Source organism: Mastacembelus armatus, chromosome 21 (assembly GCF_900324485.2).
Source record: "Mastacembelus armatus chromosome 21, fMasArm1.2, whole genome shotgun sequence".
Lineage (NCBI taxonomy): Eukaryota > Metazoa > Chordata > Actinopteri > Synbranchiformes > Mastacembelidae > Mastacembelus > Mastacembelus armatus.
This window is the reverse complement of record NC_046653.1, coordinates 24036453-24058518: the sequence shown is the minus strand read 5'-3', so window position 1 is coordinate 24058518 and position 22066 is coordinate 24036453. Positions and strand designations below refer to the sequence as shown.

The 22066-nt window shown below is 44.7% G+C and overlaps 1 protein-coding gene across 3 annotated transcripts; it reads left to right on the top strand.

The window, feature by feature from the left end:
• Window positions 1–1765: 1765 nt before the first annotated feature.
• Window positions 1766–21182, top strand: akap11 (A kinase (PRKA) anchor protein 11). 3 transcript variants are annotated; one of them, XM_026295202.1, is made up of 12 exons: window positions 1766–1894; window positions 5058–5162; window positions 5681–5791; window positions 5882–5935; window positions 6120–6251; window positions 7113–7377; window positions 7687–12088; window positions 12289–12429; window positions 14901–14987; window positions 16671–16717; window positions 17263–17462; window positions 17916–21182. In XM_026295202.1, the coding sequence occupies exons 2-12, from the start codon at window positions 5100–5102 to the stop codon at window positions 18087–18089; spliced, it is 5676 nt and encodes a 1891-aa protein (XP_026150987.1). In that variant the 5' UTR covers window positions 1766–1894; window positions 5058–5099; the 3' UTR covers window positions 18090–21182. The 3 variants fall into 3 exon arrangements, with proteins under 3 accessions (XP_026150987.1, XP_026150988.1, XP_026150986.1); XM_026295203.1 differs by having other exon boundaries at window positions 1780–2187; window positions 14904–14987; XM_026295201.1 differs by having other exon boundaries at window positions 1780–2187.
• The last annotated feature ends 884 nt before the right edge of the window (window positions 21183–22066 follow it).

Sequence of the window (22066 nt, the reverse complement as noted above, 5' to 3'; positions counted from 1 at the left end):
CTTCACTACATGTCAGAGTCAAACCTTGGACTTTTTCCTGCTCTACATTTGTCTGATACTTTAGTTCCTTTTCAGAATCGGATGGATCCAACAAAATACAGTCTGATTCCCAAGATACCCAGCAGTATGGAAAGTACTTCAAATTAGAAGTATATAAGGTAGTTATCGTCAGCTACCCAGCAGTATATAAAGTACTTCAAATTAGAAGTATATAAGGTAGTTAACGTCAGCTACCCAGCAGTATGGAAAGTACTTCAAATTAGAAGTATATAAGGTAGTTATCGTCAGCTACCCAGCAGTATATAAAGTACTTCAAATTAGAAGTATATAAGGTAGTTAACGTCAGCTACCCAGCAGTATATAAAGTACTTCAAATTAGAAGTATATAAGGTAGTTAACGTCAGCTACCCAGCAGTATATATAGTACTTCAAATTAGAAGTATATAAGGTAGTTAACATCAGCTACCCAGCAGTATATAAAGTACTTCAAATTAGAAGTATATAAGGTAGTTAACCTCAGCTACCCGGCGGTATATAAAGTACTTCAAATTAGAAGTATATAAGGTAGTCAGCTACCCGGCGGTATATAAAGTACTTCAAATTAGAAGTATATAAGGTAGTTAACGTCAGCTACCCAGCAGTATATATAGTACTTCAAATTAGAAGTATATAAGGTAGTTAACATCAGCTACCCAGCAGTATATAAAGTACTTCAAATTAGAAGTATATAAGGTAGTTAACCTCAGCTACCCGGCGGTATATAAAGTACTTCAAATTAGAAGTATATAAGGTAGTCAGCTACCCGGCGGTATATAAAGTACTTCAAATTAGAAGTATATAAGGTAGTTAACGTCAGCTACCCAGCAGTATATAAAGTACTTCAAATTAGAAGTATATAAGGTAGTCAGCTACCCGGCGGTATATAAAGTACTTCAAATTAGAAGTATATAAGGTAGTTAACGTCAGCTACCCAGCAGTATATAGTACTTCAAATTAGAAGTATATAAGGTAGTTAACGTCAGCTACCCAGCAGTATATATAGTACTTCAAATTAGAAGTATATAAGGTAGTTAACATCAGCTACCCAGCAGTATATAAAGTACTTCAAATTAGAAGTATATAAGGTAGTTAACCTCAGCTACCCGGCGGTATATAAAGTACTTCAAATTAGAAGTATATAAGGTAGTCAGCTACCCGGCGGTATATAAAGTACTTCAAATTAGAAGTATATAAGGTAGTTAACGTCAGCTACCCAGCAGTATATAAAGTACTTCAAATTAGAAGTATATAAGGTAGTCAGCTACCCGGCGGTATATAAAGTACTTCAAATTAGAAGTATATAAGGTAGTTAACGTCAGCTACCCAGCAGTATATAGTACTTCAAATTAGAAGTATATAAGGTAGTTAACGTCAGCTACCCAGCAGTATATAAAGTACTTCAAATTAGAAGTATATAAGGTAGCACTGGATTAATTTGGATACTTCAAGTACATTTGGATGATGGTACTTTTGGACTTTTACTGCAGTATCATTTACACTGTAGCTGTAGGAGCAGTATAAAGCTGCTAAATTGAAATACCCACATGTAACAACTGTACATTATATTTGTACTCTATTGAAATGCAGTATTTTAAAGGTACTTCCCGTACTTATATTTCAGTGTTCATATGGACCATGTTTATTATTATTTGAAGTATACAGTTCGATTATTCTGTCCTCTACAGTGCCAGTGCGACTGCGACACGTATCGATTTCTCTGCGATCGGCTGCGATGCCTGAATCTCACCGGGCCGCTCGGTTCGACTCGGTGGGCTCGGTTCTCGCAGTAAAACCCTAAAATTATAGTTTGTAATACCATTATGCTGACTTCAAGGCCGAGTGGGGCTGTTGGGAGGTATTTAAATATATATTTCACTCGGTTAAAGAGGGTCCGACCACAGGAAATGGTTCCGGCTAACATTAATTACTGTTGCTAGTTCTGGTTAAACAGTCCGGTTCCGCGGTTTGTAGACTCGGTGTGTATTATCTGTGTTTTCAGCTGTACAACGTCAGTAATTCCGAGGTATCGGCAGGAAACATTTAGCGTTTCTTCGGTAACGTTTAGCCACTTTAGCGAGAGGAGGAAGGGTCGCACAGTAAACACAGCTGGTACCGTCAGCACCGCTGGAGCCGACACCGACGGGTCAGGTAAATGTCTCCGTGAAGCCCGGTGTCTGTGGGTAAATGTCTCCGTGGAGCCCCGTGTCTGCGAGGGGTGGGCACCCAGCTAGCTAACCACCTAAGGGTGACGGTTAGCTTGGTGGCTAGGTGCTAGCTAACGGCAGTGAGGTGACATCACGGACCGAGCCGGCCGCGGCCTGGTTCGGCTCCTAGCCCAGCCCAGTGTTTGACAGGCTGTCCGCGACTAATTCAGAGGCCCGGAGGTTTGTTCTGGACAGCTGCTAACAGCTAACGGTCTGTCAGTGTCGGTACAGGCTGCTCCGAACCCGGGCAGGGAGGGTCCACACCAGCAGCCGCGGGGTGTTCGGGCTCCGGTGTGGCCTGGCCCGGTCGGTACCAGCCCCGGAAGCGCCGATGTTAGCTTCCTATCCTTCCGAGCGCAGTGGCTTCGCTGCGGCCTGCGGTAACGTTAGCATGCTTGGTGCATTGTTTATAACACGCACAACGTGACTTTCAGTGTGTTGCATGGAAATCTATCAACAACGTGTTTGTTCTGATCCAAACAGCTGATGGTGCTGGGGCTGTCAGTGGTTTGGGTCATATAGAGGGGATGGTGAGTTGTTCAGCTCCTGGGCTCAGACCTGAGGCCTCCCGAACAGAGAAATTGTAGAGAACTGGGTTAGAGACGGACAATAACATTGTCACACAGTGTCAGTGTTAGCTCCGTGTAAACACATACGTACATAATGTATTTATTTATTGGGTGAATGCAGTATTTTTATTAGCTTTTCTTCTAAAAAAAATATTTAAATTAATTTCTCACATGGTAAAATTACTAATTTTTACAGCAGCACAGTGTGATCTGATTTGTTTTGGTTGGTTTTAAAAAAGGAGTGACGTAGTACTGTCAGTACTTGAGGCTGTTTATCTGTACCCAAGTGGTTTTGGTCAGTGTCTTCAGCTAACACCCGGTGTTGGGGCCCTGAATGCAACACATCATTACTTTGCTTTTTCCACACGTGTTATTTAAGCGTGCAACGGTAGAGTATAGTTTGTTACTAGATAATCTGCTGATTGTTGTTTTTTATCTAAAAATAATATCATAAAACAATGAAAAAATATCCTGGCTACTTAGAGTCATAGGTGATGCGTTCAAATGTCCAATAAACAGACCAATCCCAAACATAATCAATTTACTGTGATATATATATATATGTATTAAAAAAAAAGAAAATCTTTAAAACTAAGAAGGTGAAACTGGAGAATTGTTGGTATTTTTATTTTTAAAAAATGTCGGAGTAGTGATACAACTAAACATTTATTTTGTTCATTAATATTTTGTTTCAGAAAATGTTAGAAAATAGGGAGAAGTACTAGATATAGCACAAAGTGTTAATGGATTATTTGGTCAGTTGTCCAAATCTAAAGATATTTAAGTCCATTGTTCACTTGTCTGCTCTATTGGCACCACCTGACCAGAAACCTGTCCCCCAATCAGACCAGTGTTTGGACTCACAGTGAGCTCTCTCCTCTCTCTGTCTGTTTATCTGTCCTTCCTGCCACCCACATGCTCCCAACCAGGACTTAGACTACACAGTTTCTGCCCTTGACAGGTTGTTTTCTGTCTCCTTTCTAAGAAGATCACAAACACCATCCAGATCCTCCTGGATCTGCTTAGCTCCGTTACATTTTTTGTGCAAATGATGATAATTAGTTTTTATGATTTAGCTCGTCGGTATTTGCTTAAGCTTAACTAAAGTTGTACTTAATTGCAGTTTTGTTTGACATGACTAATACTAAATGCATGTGACCACATTAGTAGCACTGGGGGGGACGATGCAGGCCTATTGAGTTGACTTACCGTTAAGGCTGTGAACATAAAGCATCCCAAGTATTCTCCAGCTACTGAATATTGTAATCACTGTTTTAGATAGTCACAGTCATAACAGACGTCAGTGCTTCCTTTGAGAGTGAACTGGGATGCACTTCATAGCTGAGGTTAAGCAGCAGTGGCTGCCTGTGTTGTTTCACCCAGCCCACCAAGGCACCCGTGAGAAGCCAGGAGATCCTGGATCACCAGAGGAAGCCGGTGGTGTGTACTGAGCCCCTCTGGTTCTCAGGATGCAGGATGGGTTGATCAATAGGACCACCTGCCTGGGTCTAGACTCAACTAGCTGCTTTGGACCATACCTCAAAGGAAAGGCTTGGGTTTCTTGGGAAACTTTTCCTTCTTGTACACTGTAAATATTTTGCCTGCTTCGCCTGCTCTCATGCTGCTTACCAAGTGTGTTTCCCGCGTTCAGAGCACACACACACACACACACACACACACCCCAGTTCTCTTGCCTTGCTGTTTGATCTCTGATGCAGGCCTGACTATCAAAGAAGAGTAGCCTCACCAGCAGGGCCAGTCTAAGCTTGATTTTATGTTGTTTTCACAGGAGTTTGACGAACACTTGGTTGCCTGTACGATCTCTTTAAATTAGATTATAAACCACAACATCAACTGTATCACCTCGTGTGAGAAATTTTTTTTGTAATCTGCTTCAAAAGCTGGAGCTGGTTCAGTCGGCACAGGTGCAGTGATTTAGCCCTTTGCTGACCCTTTGCTGCATGTAAACTTCGACTCGGTCACATCAGGCTTCCAGATCGTGCACGTAGGTGTCCAAGACGTAGACTGACGCCTCTGTTTACTAATAGCAGTCCGGTCCTGTGGTTGAAGTTGAGACCTGTGAGAGCAAAGGAGAGCGCACACTGAACAGTTTGGTTTACTTTGACTCATTTAGACTCAGCTTTGCAAATAAAAGCAGTGACAGAAGCCTCATTTCAGCATTTGGACCTTGTTCTCTAAATCTGCCTTTTGTGTTTTCCTTTCCTCTGTCACCTTCTCTTTACAGGTGAGCGACCAGTCATCCGGCCACGTGCAGCTCTCTGTTGACATGGATGCCTGTGCTCGTATTAGAGGAGTCTCACTAAAGCCCAGGGCCTCGGTCCGGAAAGAGGTCTGTCTACCAGGACATTGTCTTATTCTGCAACAGTCTGTAGTGTACTGTAGCTTTGAAATTAGGATTTTTAAGTATTTGTACCGGATACTCTTTCTGCAGGGCTAATTGAATTCAGATTTAGGTTTCCTCTCTCAGATATGATGCATTTTACTTCCATCTGCAATGTTGTTTCTGGAATAAAAGACAAAAGCTCGTGTGTTAGTCGTCTGTCCGCATTGGGCAGTATTTAGTAAGTCTAATACATTCCTGTACATTAACTGGTTGTTTTCACTAGAAGTAGACCAGTTTGATCTTAAATGTTTGTGAATTTGAATTTCAGTCTAATCTGATTAGGGTCAGGGTCTGTGTTACTCATGTATGAAAAAGGCAGCCATGCCAATAATACGCACAAAATGCTCTTGTCTTTGCATTCCTCTGTCATGCACGTTACCATAATGGAGAAATTCGTACGCAGTGGTTTCTCATTAGGCCTGTTAGGCAACCCTATACTTAGTTTAAATAATGTGTGTGTGCAGACGGTGCGTGACAGCGGGTCACAGTGTGTGAAGAGCCTCTTGAGGAATAAAAAGGAGCTATGCAGCTTTGGCCTAGAGCTGCCAACCAGAGACACCTCAAGACTGACAGAGGTTTGTCACTCACAGTCAGCAGCGCAAACATACGCTGCTGCATTCAAGCACACGACACACTGATACTGACCGTCCACTGTGCTCTTTCAGATTCATTTTGTGTGTTTGCCTGGCCAGTGTGAAGGAGAAGATGCCGCCCTACAAGTAAGAGAAACACTGCTTATAAACTTTACCTTGTTAGCTCTGGGCCTGGTATTATATTGAAGGGGCAATGGATTATGTTTTTGAAAGTAGAGGTAGGAACAAATCTAATTTTCCATTGTGTTCTTTGTAGGTATTAGCTGTGTGACCTAAAACTAATGCACTTCTGTGTTGTCGTCTTCTCCAGGCAATGTCGTCTCTGCCGTTGGGGCTGTGTGAGCTTCTCAGGTCCCTGCACATCCACAGCCTGAAGAATGACGAGGTCCTGCTGCTCAGAGACTCGCGCAGGCTGCCGGAGCACAGGGACACCGGTCCTCAGGTGGGTGTCAGAAACATTATATCGAAGAATGTGCTCGTTGGGTAAAGCTGAAGTAAACAAAGACAGAAAATCCTGCTGCAGTTCTCTGGAGCAGCTCCCTGGGTTTCTTAGAACATCAGTCAACTTGAGAGGAGGTCTGAACTGCTTTTTAAGAAATGGTTGTTGAATTGTCAAATATGAGTCTGTGTTCTTGTTCGTATGTTGTCTCCTGGCTTTATGTGGGTTTTAAATATCGATCTTGATTTAAACCATCAGCCATCTTCCCTTCACACTGAGAGCACCATCATGGAAGTACATTTTCAGCTTTAGTAGTGTTTTGGTTCAGGACCGTCACAGGACTGGATGACTGTCAAATAAATCAAGTATGTGACTCCACTAGTCTCAGTGTCAGTTTAGGAAAAGTCTATTTACAGTTTTTAAAGTTTATTTATACTATACGCACAAAGATGGCAGATGTTTCTTTCTTTTTTTCATGTGTTTGATGCTGTTAGTAAAACAAAAAAAATGTAACTGACATGTTTGTTAGTAAAGTTCTCACAGCTATTGATGTAGATTATTTCCCATGCCCTGGCCTCGTCCGTCCCTGCATGTAAACTGGCGTCTTTCTCACACTGTCGAGGAAATGCAGGTGGCACAGACTGACAGACAGAAATGTTTTTACAGTGCACAGCTGCAGCCTTGGCCCTCCTGGTCCTGTGCACTGTGTTTGGATTTGCACAAACTCTATAGCTCTTCTGTGGTTTTGTCGTCTGTTTCACACAGACAGACTTTCCACCTGTAGACGTCCAGAGTACAGGCATAATAATACATTTTTATTTTTTTCTTCCTTTCTTCCTATGCTGTTTTCCTCTCGGCCTGCAGTGTTGGGTAAAGGCTGTGTGCGTGCTGAGGTGTAATTCCAGCACCAGTGTCTACCCTCAGGCCAGTGTGGCATCTTCAGTGGGCTTGCTGGGCTGCTACACGGCAGGTGTCCGCTATGCTTTGGAGCTCCAGGCTCTTCAGAGGGGAACCATTGAGCCCAGCCAGCCAGAGGAAGATGACACCAACCAGTCTGTTTCATCCATCGAGGATGACTTTGTCACGGCCCTGGAGCATCTGGAGGATGACGACACACGTGACAATCCATGTACGCTTAACATCTACTGCTTAGTGGCATGTAGTGGCCTCTGAAGAGGATTTTGTGATCCCAGGCAGTTTTTATAGCATCATAATTTGCATAATTTTTTTTTTTTTTTTTTTTTAAATAGTGTCAGGAATATAATTGTCTCACTTCACTGCTAGATGGCACTAATAGGTTATTTATAACCAGAGCACCAGGGAAGAACAGCATTTGTTTTCACTCAGATTTTTCATGGAGAACTTTTTATGATGTTTTATCTTTTGACCTTTACTTGTGTGATTTGTATGTAATGAGCTTTCTTCCCTCTCTCCACAGCTGCAGCTTCCTATCGCCATTTTAAAAAGCGTGATGTGGCATCGCAGACAGTCCCAGCACACAAGAGGAGAAAGGAATTGTCGGGCTCCCGTGTTATCATAAGCTCATCTTCAAAGAAGTATTCAGCCAAGCATAAGTCAGCTCCAGATGTATCTGTTACTGTGCAGGCCTCATCAGGCGTGGAGTCCCAGTGGACTTACTGCAGCCCCGGAGCTCGTCTCCCCTCACCTTTGATTCATGTCAGTGAATCAGAAGAGTCGGACTGCTCCAGCCCCAGCCCCATCATTTTCCTGGATGAGGTGGGATACCAGAAAAGCCTGCTGGCCAAGCTGGACATCCCCCAGGTGCCAGGGGGGCCCAGAGAGCGAGTTGAAGACTCGGACTCTGAAGTCAGTGAATTCTTTGACAGCTTTGACCAGTTTGATGATCTGGAGGAGCTTAGCTCAGAGAGTTGCACTCTCGCACTGCCTCTAGATGCTGTCAGTGCCCCAGCCACGCAGAAGAAGTCCAGCACGGCCAGCACCAGTGGGTCAGCATCCAAATATGTTTCCAGGGGCTGCTCAACCAAGGGTATGAATCCTCACCGCTTTGACCAGCCCACTCTCCCAGCCAATGTGAAAAAACCCACTCCTCTCAAACCAGGCTCTCCATACCCACTCCACTCTGAGGTGCCTGACTCCCCACGACCAGTGCAGACCCCCTCTGAAGAAAACGGGGGCCCACTCTTCAGTCCTGTCAGCTCCTCAGCATTCAGCCCTTTGGTGGACTCCATTGGACCTCTGGAATACTTCTGGAAGACAGATGAGGAGGGATGGGACAGCTCAGAGCTACGTAAACCCCGGGATCTGTGTTCTCTGTATAAGACGTACTCAGACTTTGCCAGCAGTCTGTCCAAAGAAATTCTTGAATCTGTGTGTGGCTACCAGTCTGCCGTTGACATCAATGACAACAAGAATCTCAGCTGCGTCTGCCACAAGGAGTTCAAGAACTCTTTGGGCTACGTGATGAAGCTGTCAGAAATACAAGAGACTGTAACTGTGGCCAAGCTGCAGAAGAAGTCCCAGTCTCTTAAGGATGGCATCCAGAGGTTTGCCACTGACCTTGTGGAAATGAGCCTGGGCAGTGCCCTGCGAGACCTCCAGAAAGGTGTATCCTCCTGTACCACTACCTTGTGTCACCTAGCTGCCAGGCTCACCTCCTCAGTGTTTCAGATGGCCTTCCATGAGATTGGCATGCGCCATGCCTATGTTCTGAAGGAACGAGCGATCAATGGATTAGCTGGCTTCCTGGTCGGAGAGGCTGTGTCTGGGGCGCTGAAGGAGTTCCTGACAGTGAAAAAGCAGATATTCCACAGCACGGTGACACGTTTCGCTGCTGATCTGGCTGAAGAGCTCGTGTTTGAAGGCATAATGGAAGTGTGTCAGTTCTCCCACCCCTCAACCCCTCTCACTCCTAGTGATTGGTCCTTTGGCAACAGGCAAGAGGAGGAAGAGGAGGAGGAGGAGGTGGTTTCCTCCTACGCTTCAGACTTGTCTGAGTCTGTTATCCAGGAGGCCTTCATAGAGCTCTCCCAAGCTGATGTTGCTTTCACTAGCCAAGCTGCTATCAGCGTGTCTCTGGACAACATCTGTTATGTCAGTGCAGAGAACACCAGCACTCGCACCTGCAGCACCTTTGCTAACCAGCAGGTTTTAAGTGCCAGCTCAGCTGCAGCGGTCACAGAACCCTCAGGAGACGACGCTTCCTGCACAGTGAAGAAAGCTCTGTTCACTGTGTCGGGCATGGCCAGCTGTATTCCTGTGCCCCAAGCAGGCCAGGCCCTCTCCCACCTCCAGGATTCAGAGGAGACCTGTCAGTGTAGGCCTAGCTCCTCAGATACCCCACAGACCAGCCCCGTATCTTCCTCTGACACCACCGCCTCTACACAAACTCACCTCTACAGTCATGAAACTCAGACTAGAGGTGATCCCCCCCATGGAACGTCCCCATTCCAAAACTTCTCCGGGAACATGGTGGATATGATAGTAACGGAGGCTTGTGAGCTAATAACCGCTTCTAAAATGAAGAAGAGTTTCGGTGACTGTGCTGATTTCTTTACGAAGACGATCAGAAGCCGAAGAGGCTCTTCTTCTAAGCAAGATAATTATGAGGCTCCAGATTCTCCTTCAAGGCTGGGAGCTGGCAGGGAGGGTTTCAGGTATGACTGTAGAGATTCTGGGTATGTTAAGAAGGGTGGCCCTGTTGAGCAAACAGCAAACCTTAGCATTCCTCACACTTCCTTTCAGACAGGCTCTCAGAGCCCGGGGAGAGTCAGCTGTGAGTTAGACCATAGCACTAAGGGTGTGGTTGAAACACATCCTGTATTGATGCATACTCTGGATGTGCCGAGCGCTGAAATGGGTGGACAAAGGAGAATTTCTGCAGGTGGGGAGGACACAGCTCTATGCTCTGGCCAGAAATCTGGTGGGACGCCCGGCACTCCTCCTTCGACACCTCAGCAGCCCAGTGAGGTGTCCAGGGAGAAGCAGATAAAACAGTTCTCCAAGAAGCTGAAAGGCAAACTGGCCAAGGAATTTTCCCCTGCCACCCCTCCACCAACCCCTCATTATCAGCCGGAGCCTGGCCCGGGGCCTAAAGACATCACCCCTGAGGCAGACAAGGCTGAGTTCATGCTCAAACTGATGCGGTCTCTCTCTGAGGAGGCAGATGGCAATGAAGATGAAGAGGAGGAAGAACCGGCAGAAGAGGGCGGTGCTGGTGGCACTAACAGATGTTCAGAGACAGGCGGAGCCCGACATGAACCTAGCCAGGCGTCCGCTCGCAGAATGTCCAACAAGGAAGCGCTCCACTATGCAGAGCGGCTGGCTTGTCACATCGTTTCCATGGCAACAGAGATGGACACCCTGGGAGTGGCAGAGGAGGCGGGAGAGTTGAGCAAAGGCAGCGAGGGAAGGAGGGACAGTGCGGCTCAGTTCTCAGAGCAGACTCTGAACAGCCTGTGGGTGTACGCCGGGGAGGTGGCGGGAGAAGTCATCAACGACGTGAAGAGAATGGTGAGCTCCGGACAGCAGTGTCCATATCACCGAGCTCTCAGGAGAAGAAGCTTGGACCGATCCAGCTCCGAATGCTTGCATCGCCACCAGTCTCTAGCCAGCACAGAGCAGAACAGAGACTGGAGGGTGGGGAGGCTGGCTGAGCAGTGGTCTAACGACCTGATGGCCTCTAATCGATCCCCCGCTTCCACTTCAAGCACCGTCTCCAGCTCCAGCTCTGGCCTGTCCTCTGAGTATCCCAGTTGTGAGAGCGTGACGGATGAATATGCCGGCTACCTCATCAGGGTAATGAAAAAGGAAGGAGGAAGTAGGGAGCTGGTCTTAGACCAGTATGCGAGTCGTTTGGCGTACCGCTCCATAAAACTAGGCTTGGCTCATGCCAGTCGCAAGATCAAGCAAAGATCCTGCAGCACCCGCCTTCAGTCGTCTAAGTCGCTGCCAGATGAATGGAAGACTTCTGGTAGTGAGGCCTCATCACCCAAGGACAGGGCAGAGTCGGTGGCTTGTCTGTCGGGCAGCGATGCTCAGTGCTGCTGCAGGGACTCTGAGGAGCAGAGTCACAGGGACTACCTGGACCTGGTCAACTTTGCCGAGTCTTTAGCTTACAACATCACCTGTGATGTCACACGCAAGCTGCATCTTTCCTCTGTGCGGCTGCCTAAGTCTCTCACTGACTCCTGTCTTTATAAGAAATCCAAACTTGAAAACATGGCAGAGTCTCTCATCAGGAACTCCTTCTCCTGCCCCCTGTTGTCCAGGGAGGAGAAGAGCAGGCATTACCACAGTACAGGAAGTCTGTATGATGGGGGCTACAGCAGCAGGGTGATGCAGGTCATTGAGCACTATGCCAGGAAAATAGTAGATGACACTCTGAAGATGAGCCTGGCCTCTATTGGACATTCATCCCGGGAGCATTGCAGGACCCACGGCCACGACAGACACTTGCACACCCAGAGACTCTCTGAGGGTCCAGCCTTGAGCCAGGTCCTGGGGGAGAGGACATGCCGGTATTGTCAGGTCCAGGTCCAGTGCCCATACTGCACCAGAGCTACCAGGCACCACCACCAGCCTTTATTCCAAAGGAGGAGAAGGGGGCTGGAAGGTCAAGCAAGGGCTGAGCGTCTCTCTGGCCTGGAGATTCCCAAGATCCACATTGACCTGGACCACAAGGCAACATTTGCAGAGGACATGGTGTCCATGGCGATGGAGACTGCAAAGCGTGAGCTGAGCAACACCAGCCTTAATGCAGACAGCGGCATCGGCCATGATGGAACCAGCTACGCTGAGAGCCTGACGGCTGAGATCATGACGTCAGCCCTGTCCAACATCTGCCAGGCTGCCAACACCAGGTACACACAGGAAGACTCACTTTCCCAGTAGCCTTTGCATGTTGTGTTTGTCTTGTTCCTCTTATGGCTATGACTGTGCACACATAGCAGCTCTTGTTTAGAAATGTTGTATTATAGCAACAGTTACCATCTCACTACATAGAATTGGAAGTGTAAAATCTTTTTCTGACTTCTGTCTGCGTCCATCTCTGTGCATGTAGCTCTCCGGGTAGGGAGGCCACTGAGTCCACTGTGTCCCAGCAGCTGAGTGTAGGAGATGAGAGTCTGGGCAGCTGGTCTAACCTGAGCTTTGAGGATGAACACCCAGACGACAACAGCAGCTTCCTCCACCTCAGTGACAGGTATACAACCATGAGCTTCCTCACTCGGAGCATATGAAGCATATTAAATATCCGGTGTCCTGTAGAGCGCACAGCTGCTGTTTCCCTTTGTGTCAATATTTTAACATATAATAAAGACAGCACTGCATATTACTAGACACTTCCCATGTTTTCCCATCTCTTAAAGGGCCCTGCTGTAATATGCTCATTGTTACACGTCTAGATTAACCATTGCAGTAACATTAATAATCCTGATTTTTGTTATTTAGTTCATTTGTGTTTGACCTACAGAAAATAAGATGGCAGGTGTTTTTGGGAGTAACTTCTGAGACTGCTGCCTGGAGCTGGGTCCAGGCCTGTGTTCCTGGTGTTTACCAGAAAGTTGTAATGCATTAGTATTTTTTTACTGTTGTCAGTGTCAGATGCATCACTGTGTTCCTTTATATCGTCTGTTCTTTAAGTTTACAAGCTCCTATAAAATATTTACAGGACAGGAAGACACAGACGGCTCTAATTGGATATTATCAGTCAAAGCACAGATAGAAACTTGCTAAGTGGCATGTGAGGATGTCAGTAGTGGTCTGGCACTGTTCAGTTCTCAGGCATGGTTTAAATATTTCATATAGAGGAGGCAGAGTTCATTTCTGTGGCGTCACGGACAAAAAATAATGAGGTTTTTAAAGTGAACCTGCTGTGCTGTTGATCTCAGAGCAGAAACTCCTTTTTTCTGTTTGTGGGCTTGTTTTAGCAGGAATCTAGGTTCAAGGTTTCCTAAGGTCTGCACAGGGCACCGTGTGTATGGCTTTGGAGTTTTCTGCCAAAATGCAATTTTCTGTGATTTGTGCAAGCAGTGCACTATATATATATATATATATATATATATATATGATATATATATATATATATATATAATATATATATATATGTATATATATATATATATATGTATTATATATATATAATATATATAATATATAGATATATATATATATATATATATATATGTATATATATAGTATATATATATGTATATATATATATATATATATCTATATATATGTATCTTAGATCTTATATATATTATCTCTCTCTATCATCTCTATCTCTATATATTCTCTATCATCTCTCTCTCTCTCTCATCTATCTCTCTCTCTCTATCTCATGTCTCCTCGTCTACTAATCTGTCTATCTCTCTCTCTGTCTCTCTCTCTCTCGCTCTCTCTCTCGTCATATCGCTCTCTCTCTCGCCTCATCGCTCTCTCTATCTCTCTCTCTCTCTCTGTACGCTCTCTCATGTCTCTAGCTCTCTCTCTCTCTATCTCTCTTCGCTGGTACTCTGTCTCTGTCTCTGTCTCTGTCTGTTCTGTCCTGTCATCTCTGTCTCCTGTATATATATATATATATATATAAGCTCTCTAACAAACATGTTAGATAGGTTTTATGCAGCTGTCTGGGCTGCCAAGTTCTTCTGAGAAGGATTCTGAAATACACCACAGGGATGAGGACCAAGTAGTAGTTGTGACAGAATTGGCCTTCTCTGCTTTGACAGACATCATCGTTTGTGGGTATGTTGGTAGAAAAAAAGCAGTATAAGTCTCCAATCTGTGGGAGTTAGGCTGTTGACATTTCTGCCAAAGGTTGCTGTCTCTATGGGAGCAGAGCTGACAACATTTGAGAGTCTGTGCCAAGAACACAGTGTGTTAGCAGCAAGTTATTTTGGCCATGAGGGCCAAGTTAATGTATCATAATATTTTCTAAAGGTGTGTCTTTGAGGACTCTCCTCATTTCAGGCACTGTTTCTCCAGGAACGAAGTCCACCATGTGTAATTCATTAGACTCTCTTCAAAAGCCGCTGCAACAATTTCCACTTGACAGGTGAACAAACAAGGAGAAAAGAAAAAAAAAACGCCTTCAAGGGCCTTTTGAAACACTGAGCATAGTGACTGACTAAATGAACAAGCTCTCAGCAATTATCATTGTCAAACCACAGAGAGAACCCTGTGGCTGAGGTAATCCAGATTAATGGGTGTATTTTTAGATATCAGAAATGTTTCTCCTTGCTGTCTCACTGTGAGCTCTGCACGCCACAGTGTGCAGGTTCCAGCCAGCAGGCTAATCATTGACTAATTGCAGAGAGAGTGTGTGTGTTTTTGTGCTTGTGCTGCCAGTTGTCTTGGTGTAACCCACAGGATTAATGGGATTAAAGGAGGACAAGAATGTAATGATCTCATACCTTAGCACGATATTTTCTTGATCAACATCACTGATGATTCAGTGGGATGGATATATGGTGGAAAACTCTGCATCATCTGGAGAATCCTCCTCTGTTTTGAATCTCACCTGGTGTTTTTAAACAATTGCCTCAAATATTTTTTCATACCTACAAAATATAAAATATGATTATTATTATTATTATGATATGAGACTGCTTATTATTTTGTGATCCTATGATTATGTCCTTTAGTGGTGCATTACTTGCCTTCTCTCTCTAGCAGCAATGGGAACAGCAGCAGCTGGAGCAGTCTGGGCATGGAGGCGGAGGCGTGTGAGGAGCGCATGTCATTCTCCCCTTCTGACAGGTTGGTCATGGCTAACCTTCCAACATGCCCATTAGACCTGGAGGTTCATCTAGAATGGGACAAAGAAATATCTTGAGTTGTTCGAAGCGTGTGACAGATCCATCAGTGGAAAATCTCTGCACAAAACTGGAACCGCAGAACTTTTTCATCATATGGAAATGGTTTAGGACATTGTACAATGGCATTTTGATTTATGCTTTGTCTCATACTGGAACCACCAACTCTTTGCCTGGACACAATAGAGACTTGACATGACGTGCTTGTTGATGTTATTGTCAGCATGCAATGAATTGTCTGGTTCTGCATTACTCGCATGTGATTTGATGCTTAATATCATTATAATCTGAGTCATCCTGACTTTTTTTTTTTTTTTTTTTGCTATTAAACCCATCTTCGTTACGATGCTGTAAACCTGACGTCCTGCCAGTTTGTCATCACTGCGCCCTTTAAAACAACATCCTCACAGACATACACTGCAGCGCTGACTAATTTAATGCATGCTGCCAGACACCGAGAAATACACCATGTTTTCTCAGGTGGGTGAATGTGTTTATGCTTCTGTCCTTGCAGCTACTTGCTTCAGCTCTGAGCAGCACAGTGCAATCACTCAACGTGTGAGTTAACATGCACTTTTAAGAAACTCCAGAGTCATTTGATGGTCGAGGTGTTCTCTGCTGAGGGGGAACTATCTTTTAAATCCAAAAATGCTGCCTTGTTTATGTTGTCCTTCTCACCGCTACTGTTCTCATCCACATATTCCATTCAGCTGTATTTGGCAGCTGACACCCAGATGTCCCACAGACATCTGAATGCACCAGCACGGCAGTCGGTGCCTGACAACTACAAGGCAAAATATTGTGTGTGTGAGAAATAACTTTTCTCACATGTTTGTGCATGTTGATGTTGATGCTGCTGCTGATCTCGGTTTTGAAAAAGGCCTAAAGCGTGAAACTGCTGTCATGGTGCTTTTGTTTCAGTGGAAACATGTTGCTGTAAAACAGAACAAATGATAGTTGACAAAGTTACCGAGTAAACAAAGCGATACTGTATTTTTATGCTGTTGTTGTTTTTCAGTGTGATGAAGTAACTTAGTGTGTCTGATAATTAATTAACAGATTTATCCATTCAGTGGATTGTTCAGAAACTGTATCTTGCCACGTTACATATAAATACTGCAATTCTAAAATAGCACATACAGTGATTCAGAAATCTAGATGAAACAGAGTCTAATTGTCTGTAGCTGTGGGCTGTGTCAATATGACTGAGATTAACAAAAAAGTGCAGAAATGGCTGTTTACCACTTGGCTTGCACACAGTAAATATTTGCATGATTGAGGGAATAGCTATTGAGAGGGATTTCAGAATGGGAACGATCAACTTTCAGTCGAGATGTGGTCTTAGCTTTTGTGTCTTAACTGACTAAAAACATCGTAGCAGAAAAGTACGTTTCCTGGAATGTAGAGAAGCATTGACTGGAAATATGCAGCGTAGTTCCCTCAGTGAGTCTGAGAGGCTCACTGAGAGGTTTGATCAGGATTGCGGTGCTTGTGACTCCCGATACCCTGCTTTGCTCATATAAATCTGTTAGCTTAAGCACGCTTGTTGTCGTGTATGTGCTTGCATGCAGCTGCGTCTCCCAGCTTTTTCCTTCTTCTGAACCTGTCCTGCTTTTTTATCCCACAGTGACAACACAGAGGACAAGGAGACTGAGGTCAAAGAGGAATCCAGTGGTAAGGATGTTTTCCTTCCTGCAGCTTTACCTTTGGGTTCGCCATAGTTTTAGGCACAGCAGAAATCAGAATCGGACACTTGAACATATCACACTGTGGGGCAGCTGAGGGAAAGTGGAAAAGACAGACCCCTATTCTAACTTGAGGTCTTGATCTTTTGGAGGAGTTAATTTATACTGGTTCTCTGTGTCTGTGCGTTGTAGCTGGGGGATTGTACCACCCCCCTATTCAGCCACACTGATGCTCATTCATCTACTCCACTCCCTCCACTATTTCTCGTTCTGTGTTAATGTGTGTGTCAAACTACTCCTCAGTGAGGCGGGTGGGGGCTCCTCATTGAGTCTGTTCTGCTGTGGGAGCCCAGCACTGGCTGTTGTACATTACCTGTGGTGTGTCCGTGTCTTTTGAGATGTGCTCAAGAAGAAGAGTCCACACTGATGCACAGTGGACCGGTGTCTGAGCAGTGTTTAGCCAGTCGGGGAAAAACAGGAAAATGTGCAGGGGGAAATAAGCGAGGATGAATTAACCGGGCGTCTGTGCTGCAGGGACTCTCTGCGTGGACGGGACTCAGGTGCAGGCTCCCAGTACTGCGCTGCTCATAGTGAACTCAGACATCAAGGAGCTCGGGAGTGGCCTTCAACACGCGACCCTCGACCCTCAGCTCAGGAGCATGCTGCAGTGGGTGGCAGCCTCCATGGCCGACATTCCCCAGATCTGGCTGAGTCCTGACAGAGAGCTGCAGCAGGTGATTTCCCACAGTGCATGAGGCACATTTTCATTAACTAGCATCTCAAACTGGTTCCCAGTGTGCCATTTACTAGTAAACACTAAGATACAAAGTCAAAGTTCATCAGTGAAAGGAGTCAGCCTTGATCATTTCAGTTCATTTTTAATGATGAATTAACGCATCTTTATTCACTCTTTGTTGCATCATGAGGTAATTTTCTTTTTTTAATTATTTGACCAGTTTCTCATGTGACTTCTAACACGTCTCTTCAGTAAAATTCCCTCACATACTTTTCCCTCCCAGTGAGGGATTTCATCTAATGCCTACGTTTCATGTCTAATGGGAAACCCTTAAACATTTACCCAGGACACTTTCTTGGCACCATGATCACAGTAATAAATCTAAATTACAGTTTGTAAGGCACGGCCTCCTCTTGATTACTGAAGTGAATGATGTTTTTGTGCCTTTCAGCTCCCAGCAGTGCTCCAGAGGCTTCGGGAGAGGAGGTGGAGGGTGGGGGAGCTGCTGCACATGCTGCTGCGCTACTGCGAAGAGAGTCAGTCCCAGGCCCGGGAGGAGGCTCTTCAGGAGGGCAGAGATCCTCAGCATGTCCCCCTGTTCCAGTGGCTCCTGGAGCACACTTAGGGCCTCTCCGCTTTTGCCTCCTGCCCTCTCCTCAGTTCCAGACAGGGCTTTGCAAACTCCTCAGCCCCTAGAGGGCGCTCTACCAATCAGCTGATCACTCTTGAATGTGGGCGGCGTGTGTTTTGCATTGCATGCCATGACCAGGATTACTTCTGTTGTACTTTATATTTCTTTCCACCTTCTGTTTTGCTGTTGCAGTTTTGCTGTGTGTGTCAGGCTGTGATGTGTTGGTTCAGTGAGCTGTCTCTCCTGCCCACCTACACTCCTGAGTTGAAGCCCTCACACCTTGCTGCCATTGTGCTTGAGCTCCAGAAAGGAGGGAGAGACCCAGCCCATCTGTCCCAGGCAGAAATGCAGTGAATTGAGAGAAAGAGAATGTGTTTTGTGTTAGGGAATCCCCAAAGCTGCTGGGCGGATGATGTCAGTACACCCACAGCTCACCTCTGTGGTGGTGTTTCCACATGTTGAGAGACCAACTGTTCACACACACACAGACACACACACACAGCACACCACACCCTTGTATTATCAGAAGGAATCCAAGATACACAAGACTCATACAAACCTGACAGTTATTCCCCTGAAGTGTTCTTTTTCCTGTGAACCCGCACTTTGCTCCAGCGAAGTGTTTCCTCCGGGAACTGAATGAGTTAAACGCTGATGTAACGATGCCTCACTCTTGACCAGTCTCCTGACACATAGAGGTCTTCACAGGTCCGCTGAGTTGGGCCAGGTCCCAATTCATCTGAGTCTGATCTAGTTGGGTCGGGTCCGCCTTTGTGGCTCCGGGTCTTGTATCTGGATATTGTTGCATCCAGTACCAGACTTGGTCTCAGGGGGTGTGAATGTTGACATCATCAGGTGTGTTTAGAAGCAGGGGAAGAAGCAGCTAATGCCTCAGTTCACAGATATTGGTTAGAAGGTTATTGATTACCCCATTAGCTCTAAAATGTGTTATTGATGATGCAGCTGGTGGAAATAGGACTTCACTTGTATGAGTTTGTTGTTGAAGGACATAAGCAAATTATTTTAGTTTCTTCACATTCACTCTTAGTACGTTATTACTGTTAACCGATCATATTAATTGACTGCACCAGTGGTTGTTGTGTTTCTGTTCTAATTATCCTGAGGTCTGAATGTGCTCTGGTTGCCCTCAGGTGGGTTTTTACGAGGGTCCATTTCAGGCCGGGTCCAGTGAAGACCTCTATCACGCATGCAGCCTGACACCAATCAAACCCACGTGTCTGGTCTAATAATTCTGTTAGTTTGCATTGACGATCAAATGGGCCATTGGTTTGGCAAAGGCGTGTGATGAAGATGCCTGTTGCTGGCTTTTATCTAATACTGTAACACTGCTTGCCTATCTACAATCCTGCTTGTCAAACTTAGTAAAATACAGTGGATAATGTTACTGGGTGGTATTATAAAAAAAAAAATAAGTGTATTTTTTGAAGGCAGAGTCTCTAATCAAACATGAAATGCTGCTCAAAGCTCCTAAACAGGGCAGGTTGCCAAACGTAGCTTCAGAGGTGACTGTGTTCCCCTGCGATCGGTAGTACATGAATAAATCTCTGGCCTGTTGTGTCAGAAGCCCACGTCCAGTTCAGGGAAGATCCAGTGACGCAGATGGTGGATCTTTGAGTAATTAAAGACACCGGTCTTGTCTGCACCTCCAAAACCACAGACTAACAGCGTGTTCATAGCTCAGCCCTGGACTCACATTCTATCACCCACGCTCCACAGTCACCTTGTGGAATGAAGGACTTCCAATACCACAACTTCCACACAGCACTACCCCGTCGTTACTCACCAGCCCCCACACACACACACACACACACACACGTGTACCTCCACATGCACGGCACTACCAGCTACTTGCTGAGATGCACTTTTTTTTTTTTTATTTTATTATTTGGCTGAGGAGAAACTGGACATTTCCAGCCTCCAAACCCAGCGTCCGCTTTGAGTTACTCCCAGCATGGACGGCCACTTACATGCACAGAGTCCACACCCTCCCCTCCCCGAAGAAGGATTATTGGGATACATTTTGATGTTTGTGTTTATTTATTGGTTTTTCTCTTTTTTTCTTTATTATTGTTGTAATGAGGGACCTTAAAATGACACGATGCTGCGAGGTCGTCAAACTGATATCAGGACTTCTTGAGTATGAAACACTGTAATATACCACAGCCTCGCATCTGCTACTATAAATGAGTGATGTTGGTGCTGTGTTCACCTGCATGGCTGATTCTTCTTCTTCTTCTACTTAATGTATTGGCCTACACGACGTGAGCTGCAGTGATCTGTGTGTGTCCACACTGCCTAACAGTATGTAATAGGCCTCTGCTTAATCTCTATGCTGCCAAATGGTCATATAATCTTTAAGGTGTTTGTCCTGTATGATTTGTTTACATGCGAAAATTAATATATCTTCAAAAAAAAAAAAAATGGTAATCCAAAGTGAGAGCCCAGTTATGCCTACTGTTTAAATAGGAGTAGAAAGGGAGACTGAGGAGTGAGAGCCTGCAGGTGCTTTGGTTTACATTAAAGGAATGTATTACAAGTCACAGCCTTGACACATAAAGAGAGCACACCCCTGTACAGATTCTCTCCCAGTGTGAATGTTGTTCAAGTAGGACTTTCCCAGGTTTTTTCCAGTGCCCCCCCCCCCAACCACTACTACTATTTTCATTTTGTAATCTACATTCCTGTGCATCCCACATGACCTGTAGTGCTTTACTGTTGTGTTTGTAACAGCTGAATGTGGACCTACAGAGACGCTAATCCATTTAGCAGATACCGTAACTGTTTTGCTGCTGTTGTTCGCAGTGTTACCTTCTGCATCTCTGCACCTTCACACAGGGAAATTTAAAAAAAAAGATGTATCTCACTTCCAGTCACTTCTGTATTTTCCTGCTTCCTTATGATCTCCTGCCAAATAACAGTGTTTATTAAATTATGTAACAGTGATTTCACTACTTGTTCTCCCCATAGTGACAGTGCTGAATAGTTTACATATTCTAAGCTTGAAGGTAAAAACTCTAAATTTGTTTATGTTGAAGCTTGGTGTGATAATAAAGCTTTTTCATGTGCCCTTATTTCTCCGATTCCTTTTAAAGACATCAGGTCCTTGTCATCTTTGTGTCGAATTGTTCGATATGTGATGGTTCGTGTCCAATAATTGTTTTAGAAGGGTTGTGGTTGATTCATTGATAAAAATCGTTAATCATTTAAGGTTTTATCAACCAGCCGGTCCTTGTTTCCAGCTTTTGGAATGTGATGATTTGCAGGTTTTCTCATTTTTAGCAAGATTATTAGGTTCAGTTGTTTGTTCCAGATTCTTCATTTAAACATAAATTAATGCATGAATAATCTAATAGTTTATGTAATTAAACCCATCAGGGGTCTTTCTGTGTGGAGTCTGCATGTTCTCCCTGTGCTTCCGTGGGTTTTGTGTTTTGGCTTATATTCATTTCTGATGTTTCCTTCGTCTGTGCTCCTTAATTTTTAGTCCATTCCCTGGATTTTCTTTCGTTCGACTTCAAATATGTGTGGTGTCCTATTTGAAACATGTTTTTCGGAAACATCAGTACTCTTGTAACATCAGCTGCAGTTCTTTTTGTCATTTGTTTCATGCACAGCTTTAAAGGGGACAGACGCTCTATAAGGGTCAGCCTGTACAACACGTTTTAGCCCATTCATGCAGCTGCTTTTACTACAATTTATACATACATAAATACTGCTAAATACTGACACTTGTACTACTTTTCACTTCATTAATGTGGTGAGATTATACATTACTGAGATTTTATGTTAAAGGTTTAATGAATATTGAGGTAACATATTAGATAATATATTCCACAGTCCAAACTCATGCAGGTCAGGATTAGGGTCTGAACCCAGGTGGACCCGGGGCCTTTCTGTGTGGAGTCTGCATGTTGTCCCTGTGTCTGTGTGGGTTTTCTCCTCCCACAGTC